General features: G+C 38.0%; 2 protein-coding genes and 1 long non-coding RNA gene across 3 annotated transcripts; 2 read left to right on the top strand and 1 right to left on the bottom strand.

Annotated features, from left to right (window-relative positions):
- The first annotated feature begins 2,860 nt into the window (after positions 1–2,860).
- Positions 2,861–5,095, top strand: LOC130716569 (adenylate isopentenyltransferase). Its single transcript, XM_057566534.1, has one exon. The coding sequence runs from the start codon at positions 3,800–3,802 to the stop codon at positions 4,757–4,759; it is 960 nt and encodes a 319-aa protein (XP_057422517.1). The 5' UTR covers positions 2,861–3,799; the 3' UTR covers positions 4,760–5,095.
- Positions 5,096–15,377: 10,282 nt separating this feature from the next.
- Positions 15,378–16,416, top strand: LOC130718163 (protein MKS1-like). The gene has a single exon (XM_057568664.1). The coding sequence runs from the start codon at positions 15,439–15,441 to the stop codon at positions 16,021–16,023; it is 585 nt and encodes a 194-aa protein (XP_057424647.1). The 5' UTR covers positions 15,378–15,438; the 3' UTR covers positions 16,024–16,416.
- A 7,149-nt stretch (positions 16,417–23,565) lies between these two features.
- Positions 23,566–25,473, bottom strand: LOC130720153 (uncharacterized). Its single transcript, XR_009012956.1, has 3 exons — positions 25,306–25,473; positions 24,457–24,609; positions 23,566–23,750 (listed from the first exon to the last, which is right to left on the bottom strand). It is a non-coding gene; the product is annotated as an uncharacterized LOC130720153 (long non-coding RNA).
- Between the last annotated feature and the right edge of the window lie 696 nt (positions 25,474–26,169).

The raw sequence follows: 26,169 nt of genomic DNA, 5'->3' as shown, positions 1-26,169 counted from the left end.
AAACAAAATGGAACCATTGAAATGAAACTTCCGTGTGAGATTAGTGTAATGAAATTGAATAGGCTTGATCATGATGAAATCACTTTCCTTAAAGTATTTCAAGCACTCTCTGATTTCGTCTTAGAGTTTTGGATGTAAGAATACCCAGGATAATCAGCCTTGCTTCGAGTTTGCACAAGACTAATGAAAACTTGAAATGCAACGAAGTGTTTTCTGGAAAAAACATAGGCAAACAACAGAACAATGTATTAAGTTGGCAACAGATATGTCTGTTCCCAACAGTCGCAAAGTGCCTCAAGTGCCGTGTCGTCTACAAGCCGTCACTAGCGCCTCTACGCCCACGGCCCACGCGGGTGTCGACACCCGGCGAGGGGTGGTGTGAATGGAACAAGTGACATAAAAGCTTGGGACCACCAAACCATGCACATGTGACACTATATCCTCTCTTTGTCTCTTTGTTGAATGGTTGACATTTAATGATATATAAATATTTTGAATAGTTACTCCACTTTTTATGTGGGACTTCATTTAAATTCATTCAATGCAACACATTTATTATTTTAAAACACTATGTAATTATTACTCCTTGAGTAATTATTACAACAATTAGGGACTTTGATTTCTTGCCATTCACATGCATAAGAGGTGGGTACACAGTACACACACATGGATATTGAAACTAGCTAGGCATCAATTAATGCACGAGTTGAAATAAAAAGGCTAGAGTAGCTAGGAAATGGGAATGGGAAAACCAAGTAAAATAAAAGTTTGAATGCCTTATCCAGTCTCTGAAATGGGAATGTGTGTGTATATGCATTAATCCCCAAACACCATATATGTCTTTCGTGTGTCTAATGTTGTCCTTCTGAACGCCTCCTCATCTCATGCATGCTCGCCAATTTCATACCCATTATTCAGACAAGTTTGTTTTCTGTTTTCCTCTTTGCTTCTCGATTACGTCATCCACATTTTTTCTTAACTGATGCTCCAGGAAAGAAGCGTGTATCGGCTATTATTACAACAGAATATTACATCTGATTTGTTGTTTTTATTTTTAAACATGTCACATGTAGTATCTTTTATTTATTGTCAAATGCAGTAGTTGAAGGCTCACCTTTTACCCGGACGGTGTTAAAAAGTGGTTGTCTTATGGGCCGCACTTTTGATGAGACATTAAACATTTACTATACTCAAATCAAAGTTGTAAAAGCAATTTAACACACAAAAAAATAAAAATAGAGGGAAGCTCGTGAAAGATAGGACGTTGCTCCTCTTTCATATCATAAGGGACACCCATTATGATGACAACTACAAACTTTGAAGAAGAAACCTTGGAAATGAAACGATTTAGAAAATGGGCCTAGAAGGATGAAACACAAACACTCTTTGCCATTGTATGTCTTTCTTCTTTTCAGTCTTCAAAAAGTTTCGATCTTCCGCTCTAATTAAGTTATTAGTGGGGCGCAATGGATAAAGGTCATTGTGTGGCGGTGGTGGCCGATCGAATATGGTGGTAGTTTTATTGTGTGGACGAGCTTTGGACTATGACGGTTGAGTGGAAACAACAGTTAGGAAAGAGAGGGTTTTGGTAGTTAAAGTTTTGAAGTTTGGTTGGACCGGACAATGGTTGTGTCTAGTCGAAGGTTGGGTCAACAATAGGGGTTGGTATGGTGGTTGACGCGCGCACCGCGGTGGTCCGACGTGACCATGGTCGGAGTGGGTGATTTGGTGGCAGAATTAACATTGGGGCAAAGAATGAACGGGAGGGGGGTCAATACCCTAGGATATTTTGGAAATAATGCAGTTGTGAGAGGGATATTTTGTAATTTCACAAAAATATTTTGGTGAATCACCGTGGTTCACTAAATTTAGTATCCAAGAAAATTGTAAAATCCTCTTAAAAATAAAACATGTGAAAATGAAATAAAAGATAAAGTGAATGGTAGAGTAGAGCTGTCAATACGGGCCAGCCCGGCCCATATGGGTCAGCCCGTATGGGTTAGGTTGAAAACGGGTTGGGTTGTGTCAACCCCGGGTCTTAACGAGCCAGGAAAATATGAACCCAACCCGGCTCGCTACGAGCTCGCGGTTTGGCGGGCTGGCTCGCGGGTTGAGTGAAATAAATATAAAAAATTGTGAAATTGGATTAGAAATTGTTTAAAATGTTATAAAAAATAATTTCAAAAAAATACTTATAGAAATTGGTATCAATTCAAAAAAAGGTTTATCAACGCAATTATTTTTATCTCACATTTGAAATATAGAAAAAAAAATTAGTTTACAGGATTTAAGAACACAATTATTTCACTATCACATTTAAAATGAGATAAATAATATAATAACAATAAATAAAACATAAAAAATTGACTCAAATTAAAAGAAATTAAAATTTCTATTTTTCTATCTAAAATAAATCAATAAAACTAACCTAGAATTAAAGAGAAATAAAATAATTTTTTAATGAAAAATAGCTCTAACCCGACGGGTTGGCTCGCTTGACCCACGGGTTGGCCCGTCTAACCCGCGGGTTAAACGAGCCGGGTTGCACTGAAATTTAACCAACCAAACTCGACTCATTTATCCAACCCGTCGAGCTGGCCCGCGGATTGGAACGCATATTGACAGCTCTATGGTAGAGTATAAACAAATTATTATTCCCTTAAAAAACTCAATTAAATTTGAAAATGCATTATATGGTTTAAAGATTAACTAGAATCATTAAAAATTTCTTCACAACTCATTTCTTTTGGAAACTCCCGTTATATTTACAAAGATCGTTCACACTCCTTTAAAAGTATTAATGGAGTGGAAAGAAATTAAGAGATGTGATATGTAATATGATTGATTGAGAGATAAATATATAAAATAGAGTGAAAATAAAGTGAAAGTGTGAATGGATCATAACAATCAAAATTATATTATATCAATATATTAAAGAAGTGACACATAAAATGAAACAAGCTCCCTAGTGGGTCTAAGTTAATCTCTTTATCATGACACTTATATCCTAGTCGATAGTCTAGAGTTATTTTCTCTCTATTATATCGTTTTTTTTTTTTTTTTTTTAAAGCTATTATATACATGTACAGTGGCATTGAGACTGGTGTTTTAAATAGCTGCCGGGTAATTCTCCCTCCTCTCACACACAACACAATCTCATTTGAGAAGAGAAAAGAAACACAGCAGTGATGATGATGATGAGAGGAATGCAATATTGCAGAGCAGAGGCAGAGAGGAATGAGATCTAAGCCTACCTATAAAGTAACCAAAGCCACCCTCATTCATTAAGGCAATAACAAAAGCTTCCCCCTCTTCAAAACTTCAATGCAATGCACAATGCAAATGCAATCCCTTTCCTCCCTCCCATTTCCAATACAACATCAACAACAACAGCAATAGCAATAGCTATTTAACCTCTCTAGCTAGCTATTGCAATCACAAACCAGAATGAATTGAATTTGGCTAGCTGGCATACACAACATTGAGATGCCATTTTCCCAACAACAGAAACAGAACAGACAGAGTGAGAGTTCCATTCCCATTCCCACTTTCACAATTCCCTTCCATAACCATTGATTCATTCAGAAAACAGAAAACAGAAAACAGAAAACCAAACCCACTCACTCTCTCTCACTCACTGCCAGCTCAGAAAGGTACACACACGCACACGCCATCTGTGTACCCAAACCCACGCACGCACTTTCTGCCTTTTCTTCAATTCCTCTGTCTCTCCCTCTTCCCTTCCCTTCCCTTCCCTTCCGTATATTGATTCCCTTTCACTCTCTTTCTTCTTCTTCCTATGAGACTTTCCTCTCTCTCACCTCACCCCCACCACCACCACCACTACACCACACACTACCATTACCATTACCACCACCCCTCTTCACTCGCCATGGACGGCCACCGCCGCAAAGACAAGGTGGTTGTCATCATGGGCGCCACCGGCTCCGGCAAATCCCGCCTCTCCATCGACCTCGCCACCCTCTTCCCCTTCTCAGAGATCATCAACTCCGATAAAATGCAAGTCTACAAAGGACTCGACACCACCACCAACAAGATCCCACCTCACCAACGCAACAACGTCCCCCACCACCTCCTCGGCGACGTCGACCCTTCTCTCGGTGATTTCACCCCCTCCGACTTCCGCCGCCGCGCCGGTGACCTCATCTCCGACATCACCCGCCGCAGAAAGCTCCCCATCCTCGTCGGCGGCTCCAACTCCTTCGTCCACGCCCTCCTTGTCGACCGATTCGACCCCGAGTCCAACGTCTTCCGCGACGATTCACCCTCGCCGGTTTCCTCCGAGTTGAGATACCGGTGCTGCTTCCTCTGGATGGACATTGCGTTCCCCGTGCTGTCGGAGTATTTGCTGAAGCGAGTCGACGACATGCTTGACTCGGGAATGGTGGACGAGTTGGCTCAGTTCTTCGACTCGGACACAGCGAACCAGACCGGGTTGAGAAAAGCCATCGGTGTACCCGAGTTCGACCGGTTTTTCAAGGATCCGGTGCGGGAGGGTGCAGCGTACGAGGAAGCGGTGAGGGCGATTAAGGAGAACACGTGTCAGCTAGCGAAGAGGCAGATTGGGAAGATCATGCGGTTAAAAAGAGCAGGGTGGGACCTACGGAGGATCGACGCCACGGAAGCGTTCCGGGTGGCGCTTGTGGCAGACGGCGGCGGAGAGATATTTTCCGATGAATGGAAGAGGCAAGTGTTGGAACCAAGCGTGAAGATTGTGAAGCGGTTCTTGATGGAGTAGGTTTGGGTTTTCCAGCTAAATCCAGCTATTCCACTTCCTCTTTAAATTTTTCTTTTTTTTTTCTTCTTCTCTTTTTTTGCGTTTATTTCACCCCCAAATAAGACAAAAAATGAAAGTGGGAAATTGGGGGGAAAATGTACAAAAATGGGAGTGGAAATTGTTAATTTGAATCCACTAGTTTGGTTGAGTGAGTGATTTCAGAGAGGGAATGAGCATGGATCATTAAATTTTTGGTCTTGGAGTTACTAGCAACTAGCAACTAGCAACAAGGCTTGGCTCATGTGAGATTCCACAATTTTTCTCAAGGCAATAGAAATGGATATTTAGTATATAAAATGTTGACGAAAGTTTTGGTAGCAATAGAGTTTAATTATTTTGAAGTTGTATTAGATTAGTAACTCTTCTTTTGTTGTCATTTTAAAAGAATTTGCAACCTAAAATTGTGAATGTTAGTCTCCAACTTGTCTTGGTCACACATGTTATGTGTGGAGGTTGAAACGATGAGCAAATTACATATTTGTATTTATATACGTGGCGTAGCGTGAGTACAGAATGAAGGACGGAAGGGAGAATCGGAATCTGGATTGCAAGGGGCCAGGCCAGGGGAAACGGCGTGAGACACAATTCTCCCCAACCCCACTACTATCATTCTTGAATCAACTAAAAGACAACCATCCACTTTTTTTTTTCTTCCTTCTCTCTCCTTTTAATTTTTTCTTTTATATATGTTTTTGTGTATTTGTGTTTTGGCCTTTTGGGTACGAGATTAAGGGTACGGGCATTTGCAGCCTAGGAACTTGTCTTTACTTCAAATTCTGCTTGGCATATATGGTAGTTTTGAATAATCCAATCACATTAATTTCATTACATTTCATAAGAAAGATAGAGATAAACGAAAGAGAAACAAGAGATATAATTGATTATGTGATTTGAAAGTAAGAGAAAAAAAAAAAAGTGAAATTGAGATGGATAAGAAATAAAGTGTGAATAAATCACAACTTTTTTGAAAGTATGTAGTTCATTTTATTCAATCTATCTTCGTTGAGTGGGAATGAATGCATTGGTGTTACCTGCCTTCCAGATTAAAATTTAATCAGAATGAGAAAACATAAAGATCAAATATATGTAGATGAAGGGGATTCCGAATAGTTTTTCCATTGAATATTGTCATGAATAATGAGATATGATAAACAATAGAGCGTTTTGTCGCATTTAGTAGTTCGACGACTCAAGCATGATTGCTTTAGTATAAGGTACATGTGATTTAAACAAAGAAAAAAATCTTAATAGCTAATTTCTTAGTCCATAACTGTACGTGATAATTGTTCTCTTCCAAAATATGAGTTGGATGATGTTCTTGATTCCTTGCGGTGGTGCACGACTAAGTGAAGATCTTTTGGCACGGTGGTGCAATGTTGACACAACGAGGAAATACATGCATAGATACTCTGATTCTCAAGGCAGTGTGAGAGCATTTCGATAGAAGTTCAAAGTCAAGGAAGAACAATGACATAACAAATGAGTAATGTTTATGTAAATGCACGATAAAACTTCTATTTAATTTATAAGTGTGGTACAAGATGCACCCAAAGTGTTGTGCCTTGATGAAGTCTTTGTGTAAGTCTTACGAGATTATTGTTGCTCATGAGCAATCTTGCACTGATGTAATCAATGTGTCGACTTTAATCCACTCGACTATATGATATGCGATATAAAATGATAAGCTTATTACCTTGACCAATATTGATGATGTCTTATGCATTATGAGAATAACGATTCCTAACTAAAGTAACATCTCCAATTGCTAGCTAATATATGCTACATAATGATATTATATCTCCACTTAGGGCCCGTTTGGTGACCAGGATAGGATAGGATAGGATAGGACAGGATAATAATCATATCCTGTTGTTATCTGTTGTTTGTTGCACCAGCAGGATATGATAACACTATCCTGTCTTCTATCCTATCCTGTCAATCATGTGTAAAAGTTATCCTGAGGGGGGAGTTAGGATAGAGCAGGATAGGATACCAGTTATATATTTTCTTTCAGTATCCTAACTCCAAATTAATTTATTTTAATATTATATAATTTATAATTTATAATTTATAATAATATTAATTAGTAAATATAAAAATATTAATTTAACTAAAATAAAAAATAAATAAAATTATTATTCATAAATAGTAAAAATAGACTACTCACTTACAAATATTGATCTATTAATAATAATAGACTAATTTAATATTTTCATCTCCTATTATTTAAAAATTATTTATCTACTTATATAATAATTTAAATATAAATTATTTTTGAAATAATAATATTTTTAATTTAGTTAATTTTTATTGTTTATCACGTGTCACAAATAAGTGAAAAACATTGATTACAAATATTGATTTTTAATAGTAATAGATTAATTTTTTATTTTCATCTCCTATTATTTAAAACTACTTATCTACTTATATAATAATTTATAATTCAAATATAAATTACTTTTGAAATAATAATATTCTTAATTTAGTTAACTTTTATTGTTAATTATCACGTGTCACAACTAAGTGAAAACCAATCGGTTAACTGCATAATTTTATTTAAAATATAGGGTATCTTCAAAACAATAAAATAGGCTAATTAATAAAATTTAAATTAATTTTATTTATTTTAAAATATAGACTCATTCATGAAAATGTAAAGAAATTAAATTTAATAGAATGATCAATTTTAAATGTATTTTTTATTCAAATATAAATCTGATACATTTTTCCTTATCATATCTTGTCCTTATCATGTGCACCTCAAACACAGGATATGATAAGAGTCTATCCTGCTCTTATCATATCCTGTTGATATCCTGTTCACATATCATATCCTATCATATCCTATCCTGACCACCAAACGGGCCCTTAATTCTCCTGAGCTTTGTTACAACCCTATGTATGTAGACGTAAAGGGGGGCACACTTCACTCATGCATTATTTGTTCAACCCTAATCTTATTTTCTTCAGTCTTTCTGACTTGAGCATCAAAGTGCTTTGCACATACCCTACATTCAGTTCCCACCTGACAATTGGATAAAAGAAGAAGGAGGCTCTTATGTGGAGGTGCATCCCAAATCATATGCCATTTAACTTTACCAAAGTCTTATACTCAGGTTCGGTATTCCCTTACCCCAAACATTAGTTTCGTTTGTGGGAAATCCATAAATGATCGATATTCTCCTTCATCTCTACTACGACAACGACAAGAAGATAACAAAGGAACCATACCCCTTTACATTATTTTCTTGAAGTGTGTGCTAATGTCCATTGAATCGACCGGCAGATACCCAAACATAACCTAAACATTGTACTTGTGCGTGACCGACCCTCAGCTCAAATATGTGCTAACCTTCACGCTGTCGTTTTTTTTATGTTACTGTCCTTGAGTTTGTTTTCTTTCATTCTCGAGGGAGCCACAGAGGAGAATTTTATTGCTATGAAGCAGTAAAAGGCTAGGCATAGGTCTTCTTAGCACAATATTGGCATTGTCATTGTCATAATGTAAATTCTTCTAGGTGAAGGACCATAGTCTTGGGCTCAGGGTTTGGTTTTTTTGTGGCAAATTAAACAGGCGTAGGAAAATAACCTCTGCATAAGGTACAAGTCCCAGGATGTGAGACATTTAATGTCATCATGTTCTTCCCTGCCCAGCCCCACCTCCAAGAACTCCAAAGTTGATGTACTTTAGTAGAATGGGGGGCCAAGCTCTATGCTCCTTTGGAAATTCTACATAGTAGAATATTATATATCAATGTGTGGGTCCCCTGCATATGTAATGCAGAAAATGTTCTTCCCTGTAGAGTTTACAGTTCCCAATTTTGAGGAATAGCAGTTAATACTTCTGGAAATATTAGCAACATAGGATGGACCCCCCAGACCCACTATATTTTGGTAATCCATCTCTTTTTCATTCATAAATTTCTCTACCTAACATTCTCAATTGCATTAAGGAAAATGTAATGTAGGGGAAGTTTGAAAATCCTTCTACAATTAATCGTGAATTTGATAACAATTTTGTAAGTAGCTCGTGTGTGTTAAATTGATTTTGAATTTTTTTTGTTCCAAACATGTTAATATTGTAGTAGATTATGAATTGGTAAGGTTTACACTACATCTCATAGGTTCTTAAAATAATGTGTATTGTTAAATTATACTATTATTGCAACTTAGGAACCATGAATTATCAAGTGCCAACAAGCAAATTCATGTTCCTCACTCACTAGTTGCAATTACTAAACACAAAGTTGCATTGGGCAGGCATGTTTCTCTTGTTCTTTGGTCCAACAAGCTAGTTTCATGATTACATGTGTTCTTGAGTTTTAAGAATAGCTACTAGGCTGCATAATTGTTCAACGCGTCCTAAAAGAACCCGAATTGGCTGACATGGATCATAGGTGGAACAACGTACATAAAGTAACTTAGTTAGCTGTATGAGGAGGCATTTTGTCATGTCATTTGTATAATGTCATAGTTAACTTAAGTGGGATGATGACAAAGCAGAAGATGCATTTTAATAGGTTTAGTTTTTGGCCAAATTGATGGTTACACTACAGCTTGTAATCCCAGATCACACAATTATAGAATGTCCAAATTGGTAGGTGCATGTGCATCCAAAGGAGCATGAGAACTCAGGACACTAGTTCCCTTGGGAACCAAGAATAAGGATAAAGAAGAAAGATATAAAATGTGCAAATTAATTTTCCTCCCAATAAGAAGTGGATAGATTACAAGTGTGTTTCTTCTTTTCTCATCAGTAATATAACATGCTTGTATCGTCTTATTTTTTTCTCAAAATTAATTTTAGTCCTTATAAACCATTTGTAGAAGCTTCTCTTCATAATTGATTTTATATGTTCCCTAAAAAATCTTAGTGGAATCCGTTAACATTTATAATTAAAATCGTAATTGACATCATAGTAAATTTGGACTCAAATTCCACCTTGGTTAATGGCATTGGAGGACAAGGGGAAATGGAGAATATGCTTTGCCACATTCTGCACGCTAAAGGATGAATATAATTTCTAGTTATGGACCAATGAATTAAAAATACATGCTCAGCGTGTGTGCTAAAACTGCGGCGGATTAATATAAATGATGAAGATTTTCATGTGAGAATGTCTTTATAAATTTGTAAAATTGAGTAAGGACTAGTCACAGGCTCACAGCTTAGCCCAAAAGATTATTTTAACAAAAAACAATGATATTTCATTTCCTGACTCTTGAAGTAAACTTGTTTCAGAAATATTATATGGCTCCTAATCTAATATGCAACTAATTATAATGTTTTGGTTGCAATTTGTGTGGAAGCATACAAGAAATAACTCAAGTTGAAGTATTATATATTATTTATCACTCAATTGAGACAGTAAAGCAGAGGAAGGGTGCAGTGGCAATGTTGCAGTCTCTGAATGGCTGGCGACATATTGGGATGAGCTACTACCTAGCTGTTCTGTATAACCAGCCATTTTAATTTTAGTGAACAGTTGCAGAAGAGAATTCCCCCATAAGGGTCTTAAAATTATTCAATCTTAATACAAACCAATCTTAGCTTGTTTGCAAATTTTTCTGATTTTAAAATCAGAACAATTATGGGGAAAAGCATCTTTAAAGTAATTTTTTGGTGCCATAATTTAGATCTGGATTCACTATAGTCATGAAATTATACATTCATTAAATTTCAGGGTTTGTGATCGTTGAATTTTGACCTCACGACTCTGGATTAAGTAGGTTGATTTAATTGCCCAATAGCCTCTTTAAATCAGAGTTAATCTTGCTCAAAAAGAAAAAAATCAAAGTTAATCGATTAAAATTTAACGGTTACGAGCTTCTGACTTCAGTGGATGCATGATTTCAAAATTATTGAGAATCCAAATCCAATGAGAAAAATAATTTTGAGAAAAAATAAGTTGATCAAAACATGGTATCTATAAATTAAATATTGTAATGCAAACCAATTAAATATACTTCACGTGCATTCAAAGTCCAAACAAACAAGAAAAGGAGTTTAGAAAATAGTTAATGGCATCTTATGCAATGATCTATTTGCAAAATTTGATACATGATAGTTTAATTATTTTCTAGAAGGGGAATGTTTTGCAGGGGTTGGGTAAACTTGGGTTGATTCACCTAGAACGAAAAAAATGAACTATTTTATGTTCATTCCAACTATGAGGTATAATGTGTGTGTCAGTCCTGGTTGGAAGTGAACATGCTGGTTTTAATGAAGCTGTCCTTCTAAAAATGTTGGTTCAAGAATTAAGTATTGATAAAGAAACAATAAATCAATGACAGAAAAGGGAATGACAAAAGTGGGGATGGGAGATCCAAGGAAGAGGGTAAAAAGAGTGAAAGACAAAAACTTTGAGAACAGGTGACTCTGTGTTCTCTGAGCCATTTACACAAACAGTGTGGGTGCAAGTGTAAGCTTACTGGGCCAAATGCACTGAAGGTGTATGAAGAAATGCACCAACCATGAATATAATAAATGGGTTGTGAGTGGTGAACATGATGGCTTTTGTAGCAGAATCCAAGAGGAAGCTAGCTAGGAGAGTGAGACAGTGCGTGCGCGTGCAGGGTTTAATTCTTTGCGCATGATCCTAGTAACTCAGGCTAAGCCCACTATTTTATTACTATGGGGCATGGGTTTGTACATTTTTGGGTCAAGGTTCATAGAATGGCGTGTGTGACCATTTGCTGTTTATAATCACAATTCACAATGAGCTAGAGGTTTCTAATTTTTGCATGCTTGAGTAGAGTACCTTGTTTATTGCACATCTCTCAGCTGCTACCTAGTGCTCTTTCATGTCAGGCACTGCAAATAATTAAAACTGAATTATAATAGTACTCCTTATTTGCTGTTTTCATACACTCTTTTATCACCATTTTCATTATAAGGTAATTGCAAATGAATTTTACTAAATAATTAAAGACTAAACACATTATTAAATAAAAAGTTATGTGAAATTAATGCATGTTGGAATGATATTGTGTTTAATTATGAGTGTACACTCCATCTTTTAATATTAGAGATAAAAATTAAAAGAATGTTGTATATGTGTTCAGTGAATGAAAGTGAAAAATGGAAGGATGAGAAGGGGAGAAAAAGAAATGCAATAGAAGCTACTTAGAAATCATTAGTTAGGTAGAAAAAAAAAGAGAGCTAGAGAATTTATCCCTTTTAAAAATGATGGGTAGATATAGACATATAGTTACAATGCTGACCATTTTGGACACTTTATTTTGTGGCGGTTTATGACCGCTACAAATCGAAAAGATTACAATTGGTCAAAAACCACTACAAAATGAGTCAGTCTCTATAGAGTAGTTTATGAATCACCAATGGATCCCTTAAGCTAAAAGGCTTAAAAAATAATTTAAGTGTGTGTTTGGAAAGTTAAAAAGGTTTCCTTTGTAAACTTTAGACCTTTTAAGAAGAAGAAGAACTTCCATTCTTTTGTGTGTATTTGAATATTAGTTGAGTGCAACATAATTTAAATGAAATAAAATAAAAATTGTTAACATTTTCTCTTAAATTTCACGCGTGCTAACATTTGTTTTGCAATAAAATTTTGAGTTAAATAACTCATCGGCCAATCACATTGAAGACAAGTGAGTTAAAGTTTCTATATTTATTTATTTATTTATAAAAAATTCTATCGGTCAATTGAGTTATGAGTTAGTAATAACTCATATGAGTCATTTAGACGATCCCTTATCATGTTAAAAATATATTATATATTGAATTACTTTTTTCAGTGGGATATCGTTTAACCCTTTTTTTATTTTGTTTCACCTAATATTGATATTGTTAAGTTTTTTTTATCAATATTTGATTTTTTCTTGGACAAATATGGGCTTGGCCCACCTCATTAGAAGTTGACCGACCCAATGAATCTGGGAGTGGAATGGGCTTGAAAAATAGGCCAAGACTATACAAAAAACTTTACGCAAGTGTCTTTTATAAGACAAAAAAAAAGCTTATTTCTCCAATCCAATCAGCCATCAAACATTTAATTAGGACTTGTTTGTTTTCTTCATTAGTTTCGAAAAGTTAGAAAAAACTTTTAATAATATATTTTTCAAAACATGTTTTTGGAAAAAGTTTTTATTATTTTAATTCAGCGAGATACTTTAGAAAATTGAAAAATGTGTAACTTCTTAATTTTTTTATGGTGGAATGTATGAACTTGAAATAAAAACAAAAATACAAAAGGCAGCTGAGGAATTTCAATTTAAAAGTATTTTTATCCTCCAATCAAATAATTTTTATGAGACTAGAAGCTCGCACTAAGCTTTAAATTAAACAATGTGTTTTATTCCTATTGATAAGGATTGAGCACCAAACCTCATAGTTAAAGGATGATGTGAGCAACTACCACACCACACCTTATGCTTATTTCACATTACTTATTTCACTTTTTTTCCTTCTTAAATTTCAAGAGGTGAAAAAGTGGAGAAGTGTGTACCAAACATTTTCCAATATAAAGTAGACAAACACACATGAGCTTATTGTTGAGTTTTACTCCAAAAAACATGTCCATTTCCAGAAGCGTCATCCAATATCATTCTCTACACTAATTATTACTTAATTGTAGTTATCGTGCATTCTGCAAGTCCCTTTAGGATACTTCATCGTCCCTTCTTTAAATTTTGAAGAATGACGGGGGTGTCATGGTGACGAATTTTTTACTAAAGTTTACAATAAATTTCTTTGCTTGATCAATTCTTCAAGTGCGTGTCTGCATAACTTCAGCTCATTTTATTGTATTGATTAAGATGGTTGAATCAATGTGGTAGGAAGCTAATTGGGCCAGATCCAATTAAGGTTCTGGTTACTTACTAGAATTAGACCATTTAGAGGCTATCTTATTCAGAACAGATCAACTGAATTTACAACAATTTGTTGAAAAGCAACTGAAGAAACATGAACTTCAGACAGAATTGACTTCAAGATTTTCCTTAAAAAACACAGAGACCTGATCAAGACAACCACCGTACCTTTGCCAATTATCTTCGATCATAGGTGGTCCTGGATCAGAAAATATATAGTTATTGATTCATAATTCAAATTATTAAGCATGCATGTAACTTCCAGAAATTAATTTGACATGGAAATTATGAATGAAAGGGCAATTTTTGAGAGTGCAACATTGCTAACAATTTTTAATATTGTTGTGGTGTGAGCTGAAGGCCATTGTCAAAATTGAATGGAGCACTAGTGGAAGCATCAGGAGCAGAAAATTATAGTTGACTAATTATAAAAAAATAATGGCAAAAGATTACGACTTTTTTTGGCAGTGAACCTAGATATATATAACCCCTTTTTAATGGTTTATATACTTTTCAAATCTGGGACTGTTTGAGTTTTCTACTCCAACTTATATATTCATAGCCACAATAGTAGAATGAGAACCGAGCAGAGATCTTGGATTCAAAGTAATATATAAAAGTTTTAGAAAAGCCAATTGTAAACACAAATATACAATTTACAAAGGTGACGAATATTTTAATCTTAGAGGTAGAAGAATCAAAGAATGAAGGTGAAAAAGTTTTGCGCTGTACGTCTGCGGGCGGCTAATTAAGTAGTCCCGATATGTAGGCCAAAGCTGTAACTATGTGTAAACAAATGAACAATCACCAACTGGTAATAATCTAATTGGTAAACAAATGACGAAACAACCAACTGGTAATTAATAATCTAAAATAATCTAATCGTGTTTTTTCAAAATTTAAGCTAGGTGGAGAGCTCTTGATTAATTGTCTTTGGTAAAAGAATCTTCTAGCACGGTGGTGTGGTGTTGATAAGGCGGGATTGACACTACGTGTAAGTAAGAGAACAATGGCAGAAAAACTCAAAATCATAAAGAACAATGAAATTGCAAAATTAGTATTGTAGGTATTGAGTAACTCACAGTGAGAGGTTTCCTAGGCATGGTCAGAGTCATACCTGAAGTGTTGTGCTAATAGTGTTTTGTGGACTGTGAGCAACCTTGCTTGGCTGCGATGGACAAATAAACTCATTTCTGCTTGTCATCATCGACTACACTCAAATATGGATTATTTGGGCCGCCTTAAACAATATTGACTCCGATAGCTTTCTAAGCCAACTAGAAGAAACTTTCTTTTACTATCAAAATCAATTTTGGCATACATAAGCTACTTTATTATTAAATCAATTTTGACTTCACAATCAAATCAATTGTAATATGTAGAAGTATATATGTCGAAATATACCACTAATTCTCATCAATTTTTCTTTTTCTTTTTGGTTGAAATCAACCATATTTCTTGTACGTATCTCCTTTCAGTTTAATTTTGTTTTCTTATGCATGCTACTTCTCATGTAAGCAAAAGGAACAATTTGTAATTTTCTATACTAAATTAACTTAACATTCAACCTGCAGCAGTCAAATCAAAAAACACAACTCACATTAGTGCCTTAGATCAAAGGATTATTAATATTGTTACATAATCACATTAAAAAATCATAGCTCAAATGTCAACGGTCAGAATTGTTGGCTAAACATAATCACATTATATATAAATATACCCTTCTCTACCTTCCCTATTCATCACCACCACTTTCAAATCACATACCTTCTTTTTCACATTGGAGCATTCAGTTGAACTGCAAGATCATGAGACCTACTTCTGAAAAACCCATCGGTGTCATCAATGGCCCGCGTCCTTCACCATTGATGATCAACAAAGACTCCCACATCATACGAAAGCAGAGGGTTCCGATCATCATTTACACGCAATCACCCAAGGTTATCCACACCAAGGCCCAAGATTTCATGGCTCTGGTTCAGAGACTCACCGGCATGACAGCGTCGTCGAGTCACAAAGAAATAGCAACCACTGCGAGTCATCAAGAGGCCTCTGAGACTTTTGGTTCATCTTTGTCTGATATTTCCAACAACAACAGCATCAAACAGCAGGGGATGATGCAGCAGGGTGCTACTGATGGTGATGAAACTAGCTCAGCTCTGAGGAGGGATGGTGAGGATTGTGTTAAGGGTGTTGGTGCAAATGTTCAATTGCAGAGTCCTTCTATTCTGGATTTTGCTAACATGCCACTGTTCACTCCAAATTCATCATCAGATTTCTTTTGTTCATCGTCTCGACCGGTGTACCAGTTTTCCGATTCGCCATATGGGATTTTGGGAAGTTTGATATCCCCTTCAGGATTGGGGTTTATTAAGGATCTGCCTGATTATTAATATAGTGTTGTTCACGGGGTTTCAAATTATGCGATCCGCAACTGCAATTGCAACCCCAACGTCGGGTTTTGGAGTACCTGCATCACCTTATGTTAAGGGCAACCACAAGCACAATTTAAGACCTTAATTAGTTTCTGAGTGCAATTAGGTTGATTTTTGTTGTTGTTGTTGTAGTATATAAGTGTTATGGAGCTGATTAGCTATGAGACTGGCTAAGCTAGGATGAAATTAGTGTGAATTATTAGGAGATTTAATTCATTAATTCTTTCTGGACATAAGAAGAACTATTAAGTTCATAAATTTGATTTTGTTATTCATTAATTTTCAGTTGTATTTTGTTTCCATGTTCTAGATTTCTTTGTAACATATATAAAAGCTACTACTCTTGTGTAATTAATCTTGTTTTTTCTTTTAATCTCCTGTAAACCAAAAATATCTTGTTTTTTTTTTCTCTCTCTGTATTTGTTAATATCTCAAAAACTCATTGTAAGATCTGTATACCTACAAGGGCATAAGTCAACTCCTTTCTTATCATTCCATTTTCTTATCCACAATTTGAAGTTTTTTATTGGTGAGTTTAACATTATTTCATAGGGTTAGAATTGATCATAAGTTCATAACCCCCCACCAACACCCTTATATATTATTTCAAAGCTTACTTTTCGCTGTCGTGTCTGGAAATCAGTTGATTAATAACAAAAGAGCGGTTAGAAAACAAATGGATACATGCATTTCCAAACCTACAAGTCAACCAAGTCTTTTACTTATATTTTTTTCCTTAATGATATAGCACTGAGTTCTTACATTATGTGTTAAGGCAGAAAAAAAAACATTGGTCTTGGTGTGTGTCTGTGTGGAATGACTATGAGTATTTAACTATTTTTTTTGATGGGTCTTAGGGAGAAGAGAATACAAAATTTTGGCTTTGGAAGAGTGGCATGCAAAATGCGCGCATGAAATTGAATATGAACAGTCTTGTCTACTATAATTATTCAGTCATTGCAACTATTTCTTTTTTTTTTTTTTGAAAAGAGGACAATGATATTATTAAACTTCAGAAATAGCAACATCCCTGGACAGGATACTCTCCAAACCCGGAGGAGCATCATCTATCCAGACAAAACATTGACCAGACAAAGCATACTTTGCCATAAAATCCGCGGCCTTATTGGCACCGCGACTAACATGACCCAAACTAAAAGATGAAAAACTAGAAGACAAAGTAACACAATCCGACATAACAGAAGCTAAATATGAGAAATTAGAAGCAAAAGTGGTCCAAGCTCTGACAACTGCCAAGTTATCCGTTTCAAGCACCACTGCCTGGTAACCCAAATCCAAGGCCAAACGAATTGCCCAGCGAACTGCAAGTCCTTCAGCAACAGCAATGCCTAGACAATGGAACTCCCTTGCAGCAGCAGTAGCCAACGCACGGCCCCGGGAATCCCTGGCCACCATCCCCATTCCGCAAGTACCCGACCCAAGAAGAGCCACATCTGTATTGATCTTCACCGTGCCAACCGACGGAGGCTTCCATCCCACCATAGGCACTGCTCCAGCTCTACGCCCCGCCCTACCAGCCCCACTAGTGTTCACAACCCGCACAGACGAAGCCAATCGCCAAGTCTGCTTCACTTGCTCAAAAACCCACCTGTTCCTCCTAGCCCAAATAGCCCACAGCAAAGTGATAACATGCTCCGTGAGTGCTTCATCCTTCAGCTTAAAGAACTGATAGAGCCATGCAATGAGGGAACCCGACCCAGAAACATCAAGAGGGGGCATCACCGATAATGGTGAGCCAAACCAAATGCAACGAACCTCTGGACAACCCATTAGAACATGCGCTGTCGTCTCAACTTGTGTAGCACAAAAAGGACAAGCGGCATCGATAGGCACCCCTCGACGGAGCAAAGCAATCCGCGATGGAAGTGCCCCGGTGCACGCCCTCCACACCATTTCCTTACACCTCGGAATTGCCTTGGAAGCCCACAACAGGTCCCAAAACCCAGGAGGGATATCAGAGCCTGAAGAGGAAGGGGAAGACTCTGCAGTATGTTGCATGATAAACTCATAAGTTGACTTGGTTGTGTATCTCCCATCATCTGTACCTCCCCAAACAAAAGCATCATCCCTTGTCGAGCTAGACAGAGGAATACTAAGTACCAAAGCTGCCTCATGAGCAGAGAAAATAGACTTCACTAAATGAGCATTCCACACTCGACGTTGCTCATCAATCAAGTCGGCCACAACCTGTACCCGGTTCTGGTGCTGGGAACCTGAAAACATCCGATAACCGGCCCTAGAAGGAAGCCAGGAATTGTTCCAAATATGGATGCTTCGGCCAGAACCCACCCTCCAAAAACCACCCTTCTCAATCACCCATTTCGCGTTAAAAACGCTGGACCATGTGTAGCTTGGCCTCGAACCCAACCTAACTGCAGACAAGGCCGACCTCTTATGATAGCATGCTTGGTAAACCCTTGCCAACAAAGAACCATCCTTTCTCATAAGCCTCCACCATTGCTTAGCCAAAAGAGCTGTATTAAAAGACTTAAAGGAACGAAACCCAAGGCCACCAGAATCCTTAGGTTGAGCAAGCCGATCCCAACGAGCCCAGTTCATTCCCCTCCGTTCCACATTTCCTCCCCAGTAAAACCGATTTATCATCCTCTCAATCTCATCACATAAAGACCCAGGTAGAGTAAAACAACTCATCACATAAGTAGGGATTGCTTGAGCAACGGACTTCACAAGCACCTCCCTGCCTGCACGCGAGAGAGCACGCTCTTTCCAACCCTTCAGCTTCTTCCAAACTCGTTCTTTTACAAAAGCAAAAATATGTGTTTTAGACCTCCCCATAATCGTCGGTAGACCCAAGTACTTATCAAAGCTCTCCACTGCCTTCACATTCAACAGCCTTGAAAGCTCAATAGATCTGGTAGTAGGCACATTACGGCTAAAGGAAAGCTGAGATTTATCCAAGTTGATCTTCTGACCCGAAGAATCCTCATAAAAAGCAAGAATGGACAAAAAAGTGGCAGCCTCCTCCGCGGAGGCATGAGAGAAGATAATACTATCATCAGCGAAGAACAAATGAGATATGATGGGCGCCCCTGGGGCCACCTTCAAACCATGGAGCCTTGAATCAGAACATGCCTGGGACAACATAGCTGAGAAGACCTCCCCACACAGGATAAAAAGATAAGGAGACAAAGGATCACCCTGGCGGAGCCCCCGCTGCGGTCTAAATGACGAAGTAGGCCTGCCATTTAGCATGACAGAAAAAGAAACCGTACGAACACATCCCATGATAAGGGTAACCCAATGATCCGGGAACCCCATCTTCTCAAGTGTCTGCTCTAAAAAATCCCACTCCACTCTGTCATAAGCCTTTGACATATCAAGCTTGAGAGCCATAGTCCCCTGACGCCCTGTGGCCTTCTTCTTCATATAATGGAAACATTCGTAGGCCACCAAAGCATTATCAGTGATTAGGCGATCAGGGACAAAGGCACTCTGGGTGTCGTCCACAATATCAGGCAACACAACTTTCATTCTATTAGCAATGGTCTTCGTAACCAACTTAAAAACCACATTACAAAGACTTATCGGGCGAAAGTGACTCGCATACATCGGTTCCTTAACCTTTGGGATTAAGACAATCAGAGTCTGATTAATAAACTCAGGGGTGACACCCTCATTCAGAATCCCAAGTACCAAATGGAGAACATCATCTCCAACAACATGCCAAAACTTTTGGTAAAATAAAGCTGGAAAACCATCACTACCTGGAGCCTTTGTAGGGTGCATCTGGCGCAGTGCAGTAATAACCTCCTCAGCTGTAAAAGGATCAGAGAGGAACAGCCTGTGATTGTCTGTTAACCGACCTCGCACCAAATCAGTCGCCTCCTGAACCCTAGTGGGCCGAGAGCTAGTAAATAAGTCCACGAAATACCCTTTAAGCACCTGCTCAATCCCCACCAAGTCTTTGACCCATGCACCATAATCGTTCTTAATCTTCACAATAGAATTTCTGGATTGGCGCTGTGAGGCCTTCCGGTGAAAAAACTGAGTGTTCCGATCACCATGCTTTAACCACGATGCACGGGATCGTTGACTCCACCAAATATCCTCCATATGCAATAAACCATCAAGTTCCCTCTCAGTATTAAAAATGTCAGCAAGCACTTCCTCAGACTGGTTCATGCTCTGCAAAGCCTGCAATTTGTTCTTCAAACTTTTAATATCACGCATAAAATGACCATATTTCGCCTTCCCCCACTCACGGAGGTTCTCACCAAGGAATCCAACTCTCTCCATCCAAGAGCCATACCCCTGAGCCCAAGCAGAAGTCACAGTCTCCTCACAATCCTCAAAATCCTCGAGCCAAAGCTGCTCAAAATGGAAAGGACGTCGCTGACGCCTAACATCCAACCCGGGACTAGCTGTCCAAAAAACAAGGATAGGATTATGGTCCGACTGGTGGCGGGAAAGATGAACCACCCTAGTCTGGCACCACGTCTCCCTCCAAGCTTTGTTGACAAGAGCAAAATCAATCCTTTCTTGAATAACATCTGGTTCTGTCCTCTTGTTCGACCATGTAAACGGGGGCCCTGAGAAGCCCACCTCCACCAACGAGCAACGAACCAAAGAAGCATGAACTTCTTGAAGCCGCACCACATCAACCGGGGCGCCCCCCACCTTATCTGCCGGTGACAACACGTCATTAAAATCTCCACAACAAAGCCAAGGAACACCCTCCGCAGGTTTCAAAGAATCAAGCAAAGCCCACGTCAAATGTTTCCTTGGTAAATCAGGATAGCCATACACTGCTGAAATCTGCCCTTGCGTAGTTCCATCATCCATAGGAACATGAAAATTAATAATATTTGGAGAAGAGGATAAAATTGAAACATCAACCTCCTCTCTCCAAAGTAAACATAAACCTCCACCTCTTGTTGGACCTCTACAATCCACTGCATACTGATTAGGAAAACCATAATAACCACGAACACGTTGCCATTCCGCAACCGTCTTCCGAGTCTCCATAAGAAAAACCACATCGGGACCTTCTGAGTGGATGAGCTGTTTCAGAGCCCGTACTGCCTCTGGGTTCCCAAGCCCACGGCAGTTCCACGATAATAGTTTCATTGCTTCCGGCGACGCTGTCCCGCAGCGTCCGCCGATATTGCATCGAAAAGAATCTTCCTAGGGGGTAGAGAGTCCAACCCAGCCTCCCCTAAGACCGCACCTGACCTTGGTAAAACATCATGTTCTCTCACAGTAGTATTGCCATCATCAAGAACCCCCAAAGCCTCATCTTGCTTGCGCTTCTTAGACAAAGGCATGGATACCGATCCCGCACCAGATTCCTCCCCATGATCAGGAGCATCCACAGTCGCCAATACAACCGCTGGTTCATTTCTTGGTACATCCTCCGGCGCACCACCCCCACTATGGGAAGCCACCGACGGAGAAGGACGCGGGGAACGGTCTTTGTGTGAAGACCCCGCTCGCAAATCAGAGGAATTATCATGGCCATGGTTCCTTCCGCCATAAGAAGAGCCATTCCTAGACGAGTCTGCACGCAGCCAAGGCCCAAACGGTAAAGGTGGCTGCACCCCACCAACGATCTCTGGAGCTGGAACCGGACATTCGCGAATCTGGTGGGTGAGGACGCCACACCTGAAACAGTATGCAGACAACCTTTCATATTTGAAAACCAATCGCAACGGGGCCTTAGCACCCCTAGCCAAGACCTTGCTCCGAAGCAAAGGCCTAGAGACATCCACATTCACCCTCACACGAAGGGAACCCCCCAATCTGCTCCTGTCATGGGAGTCCCAGCCAAGATATTCACCTATAGCTGACCCCATAGCCCGTGCTACCACTCCTGAACGATGGCCCATGGGCAGATTCTGAACTTGCACCCAAAAGGGTATCTTATTCAGGGGAACTGCTGCTGGGTCGTCATCAGGCTCCAGCACACTCAAAACAATGTGAAACTTGTCAAAATTCCATGGTCCAGAGTCAAGAATACGGTCCCTGTCCTCAGAACTGAAGCAGCGAACAGTAAACAAGTTTTCCCCAAACTCACGGATCTCCAGCCTCTGATTCGTACGCCACAGCGGCGTCATGGCTGATCGCAGCCCCCGCATGCTCACGGGACCAAAACTCAGAACCCGTCCAACAAGCCACGCCTCCGAGAAAGTTGTGGCATCGGGAAGGGTCTGAGACAAGTCAATAACAGCATTCTCTTCTGCAAAGAATTCAATACCAACATACTCCGCCATGTCTGAGAAGTAACCGCAGAGATGAAAGCCAAAAATAGCAGCCCACCAAGCCAATCGCACAGTAACACGCGAACGAGGGAACCAGCAAACAAAGGCAAAAGGTGCACCAAACAGAACTGAATACGTAGCAGGGATTGCTTCAGGAGACACGATCCAAGACGCACTGAAAAGTGAGGGGTCAAAGTCAGTGAAGGCCAATGATTAGAACACCGCCGTCAAAGCACGCCGCCCAAGAGAAAACCCTAGCGCCATCCTTTTTACGGCGTCTTTCATTATAACCTTAATTTTGAGAAAATGGGGCCTTTCAGACTTCACTTATGCACGATGACAAAATAAGCACATATATATTTCAGGATATTAATTCACCATAATATTATTCCTTAAATGATGTTTTTTAGTTCTTAATTAGAATAAATCAATTTACTGAAAAATATAAGTCGTGAAAGAAAAACTTGCCATTCAAAGTATGGATTAAGGAAAGCTACCACGAAGCAAAGATTTGTTATGTGATTACGCAACCTTTAAAGTCAAACACTTCATCCCTCTTTAGTTTATCATTAATTTAGATCGATCCCAACTGGCCACATTGCTTTGTGTACACTACAAAAAAATGTTATTTAGTGGGGTTTTTTTTTGCATTTAGTGGGGGTTTTCAACCCCCGCGAGTTACTTACCGGGGGTTTTGAAAAATCCCGAAGTTACACTCCCCACAAATCATTAGCGGCGTTTTTCAGCAAACCCTGGTACCTGTATATGAATTTAGCGGCGGTTTTTAGTGGGGGTTTTAAACCTCCCTTATCCGCAAGCTTTTTTAACGGGAGTTTTAAACCTCCCTTAAATGCAAGAGATTATTTACAGCCTATAATATATTCTAGGAACATTTTTAACCTCATAATCCAAAATAACAAAACACTTCAATTAAAGAAACAAACCCATAGACAACTTACAAGCCAAAATAACCCATACACAACTTTCAATCCAAGAAAGCCTACAGCTAGAATGTAAAAAACAATCTTTGAAGCCAATTATCAGGTCACAATATGAAGTTCCTGAGTCATGCTAAAAGAAAGTTCAGATTACAGGAACTCAAGGGTTACAAATTTCCTATTACTCTGTCAAGATGAATATTCCAAACTGAAAAATATAGACTATTAAGTTCCGCTCGGTTTTCTTTGGAGTTTGGATTTTCTTTTCTTCTCTTACATGCTTTGCTTTTCTTCTTCTTCCTCATTTCATTGTGGGTTAGGGGTTGGTAAAAAAAACTAGATAGATACATTATACAACACCTCATCAATCATCATCTAAATATCAAGCATAAATGTATCATGAACCAACCTGAATAACATTTATAACTTGCTTGGTTGCCCATCCAAATAGAGTAATACCAATTAGGAAAGAAATCAATGATATATTTTGGAGAGTACTGCATACAACCTGAAAATGAAAACTTGAGAAACTGAGATTATAGCAAGAAACTTTCTAGAAACCTTTCAGATAAGTAACAACAATAGAAAGTAGAAACAAAGAGAGAAAATTTACATCCATCAATTTCCCTGTTTGAGTCTCTGAAAGATAAAACAGAGTTAAGTAAAGAACCTTAACTCCTGGATAAGAAGCATGTGTTTATTGGATGCACTACTGGTCTTAATTTCTTTCATTCTCAAGGTATATGCTATTGCTTACAGCATAGGTCGGTACACATCTTCTATAACAGGTAAAAAAGGAAGGAAAAGAAAGTAAGCTTAAAATGTAAATTTAGTTGGAGAACCACTCTAGTAACTGACAAATCCTACAAATTGAGCTAAAATTAGCAGAGACTATAGAAGAAGGGGCAAGTGACTGTTTCCTAAGATGGACATAAGATGAACAACACACCAAAAATCTAAACTTCTCAAAGCATCTATCTCATTTTTCTAGAGAAATTACACTAAAACCACTTCAAAAGTCCATCTTCTAAAGTGTCATGATCTTATTTATTTATTTATAAATTATGCTATGATTATGGACACACAGTTTTCTCTGCAGCATCCTAGGCCTTAGGCCTTCTTTCTTTATTTCAGTTTCAACTTTGTTAGTTACTATTTTCACTCGTTCAAATATCAAAACCAATCCATATTGCTTAAGAAAATATGACACATACCTATTGCTTCAACATTCCAAGATGGTGTACTCACGGGGTTCTTCGATGGTGGGGCTTTTTGAGAGACTTCAGGAGCTGATTGTGAAGAAGCTTCAATTGATGATCCAGACGCTGATTTTTGTGGGTTGTGGAAACGCTTGAACCTTGGCATGACTGCATAAACAAAGCAAAAACCTATCAAGCAACAAAATGATTAATAGCTCAAAATGACAGTACCAATCAGTTCCCAATAACGGTATAAAAAAAATTATGCTTCATAAAATATTGAAATGATAAGGAAAATGTGTTCTTGTAGTGCAATAGAGATTGCCTTGAAACTTATTCCTGCCTAAAACACAGTTAAAAGGAGAAAACAAGCCATTAAACATCAACAAGAACAAGCTCTTATGGGGAGCAAGCAAAACATAATACCATCACTGTTTATAGAAATATAAAATAGAGATATGCAGCTATAAGGGATAATCCCATTTATACTGGCTACAAACATCACCAACACAAGACTTGGAAAAGTAAATATAAATACTAGTGTGCAACGTTCTTCTATAACAGAATATGCAGCTGATGTCAATGCTAGATGCTGATATCAAACAGAATAAATGATTTTATACTATTCGCTTTGTTTCTAATATAGGAATTTTAGTAGCTAAAAGGGGTTCCTCATTCAGATTCAACTTGAGTATTTCATTGAAAAATTGGGATTGATCCAAGTTATCAATCGTATGAAACAAGTCAACACTCCCAAAAGCCAATTGAAACTGGAAAACCTGTATTCACTTCCACAGTTTTACTCGATCATATCATACCAATCCAGCCATAGATATTCAAGTTAAGCAAACGAAATCGACTTACCTTCCAGCTCCTAAGCTCCTAACAATGTCTAGGTTCCAGCTCCAGAGAATTTCTGCCTAATTTGTGATTCCAAAGAGAAACAAAACTCAAAATCAGAAGCAAAATTGAAACTCATACGGAAGTGGAGTTGAGTTCTTACCAGGAAAATGCAAGTGAAGCAGAGATTGAGCGTTTACTCGTGAAACACTGGAGATTGAGGAATCATAAAGAGAACCGAGAGTAGATTTTAGGGTTTAATCGAGAGTGGAATCAGGAGAGTGAAATTGAGAGTCGAATCAGAAGAAATCGAGAGTAAATCAGGTTGAAATCGGTGGAAATTGAGAGATCAAATCAGGTTGCAATCGGTGGAAATCGAGAGATCAAATCGGTGGAAAGGATTCAGGAGCTTCCATGGTTAACGAATCAGGTTGCAATCGTGAGAGTGAGAATGAGAAACGAGTTCAGAGTGAGTCAGTGAGAGTGAGATGAGAGTTCAGAGAGTGAAAATTGGGAGAGTTAATAACGTAAGTTTTTGCGGAGGTTATTAAAACCTCCCCTAACTAATGAAAATTAATGTAATCTGCGGGGGTTGTTAAAACCCCCGCTAAATAACCCCCACTAAATCATGTTTTTTTTGTAGTAGTACATGCATGTATTATAAATTTAAGGCTAATCTCTTATTTTCTAATAAAAAAATCATTGTCTTGTAAGAATACTCTAAGGACACTCCACAATTAAAATTGACATTTTTTTCATTATTATTCTACTTCAAACTCTGAATTTTTTTTTAAAGAAAAATGTTCAAATATTAAATCAATTTAAACATTATATATAGACCTTATTTCAATAAAAATTCACTAATAAAATATTAGATTTCAATAAAAT

Source organism: Lotus japonicus, chromosome 5, assembly GCF_012489685.1.
Source record: "Lotus japonicus ecotype B-129 chromosome 5, LjGifu_v1.2".
Taxonomy (NCBI): domain Eukaryota; kingdom Viridiplantae; phylum Streptophyta; class Magnoliopsida; order Fabales; family Fabaceae; genus Lotus; species Lotus japonicus.
The sequence above is the reverse complement of the archived record's forward strand: the minus strand, read 5'-3'. Positions and strand labels throughout refer to the sequence as shown.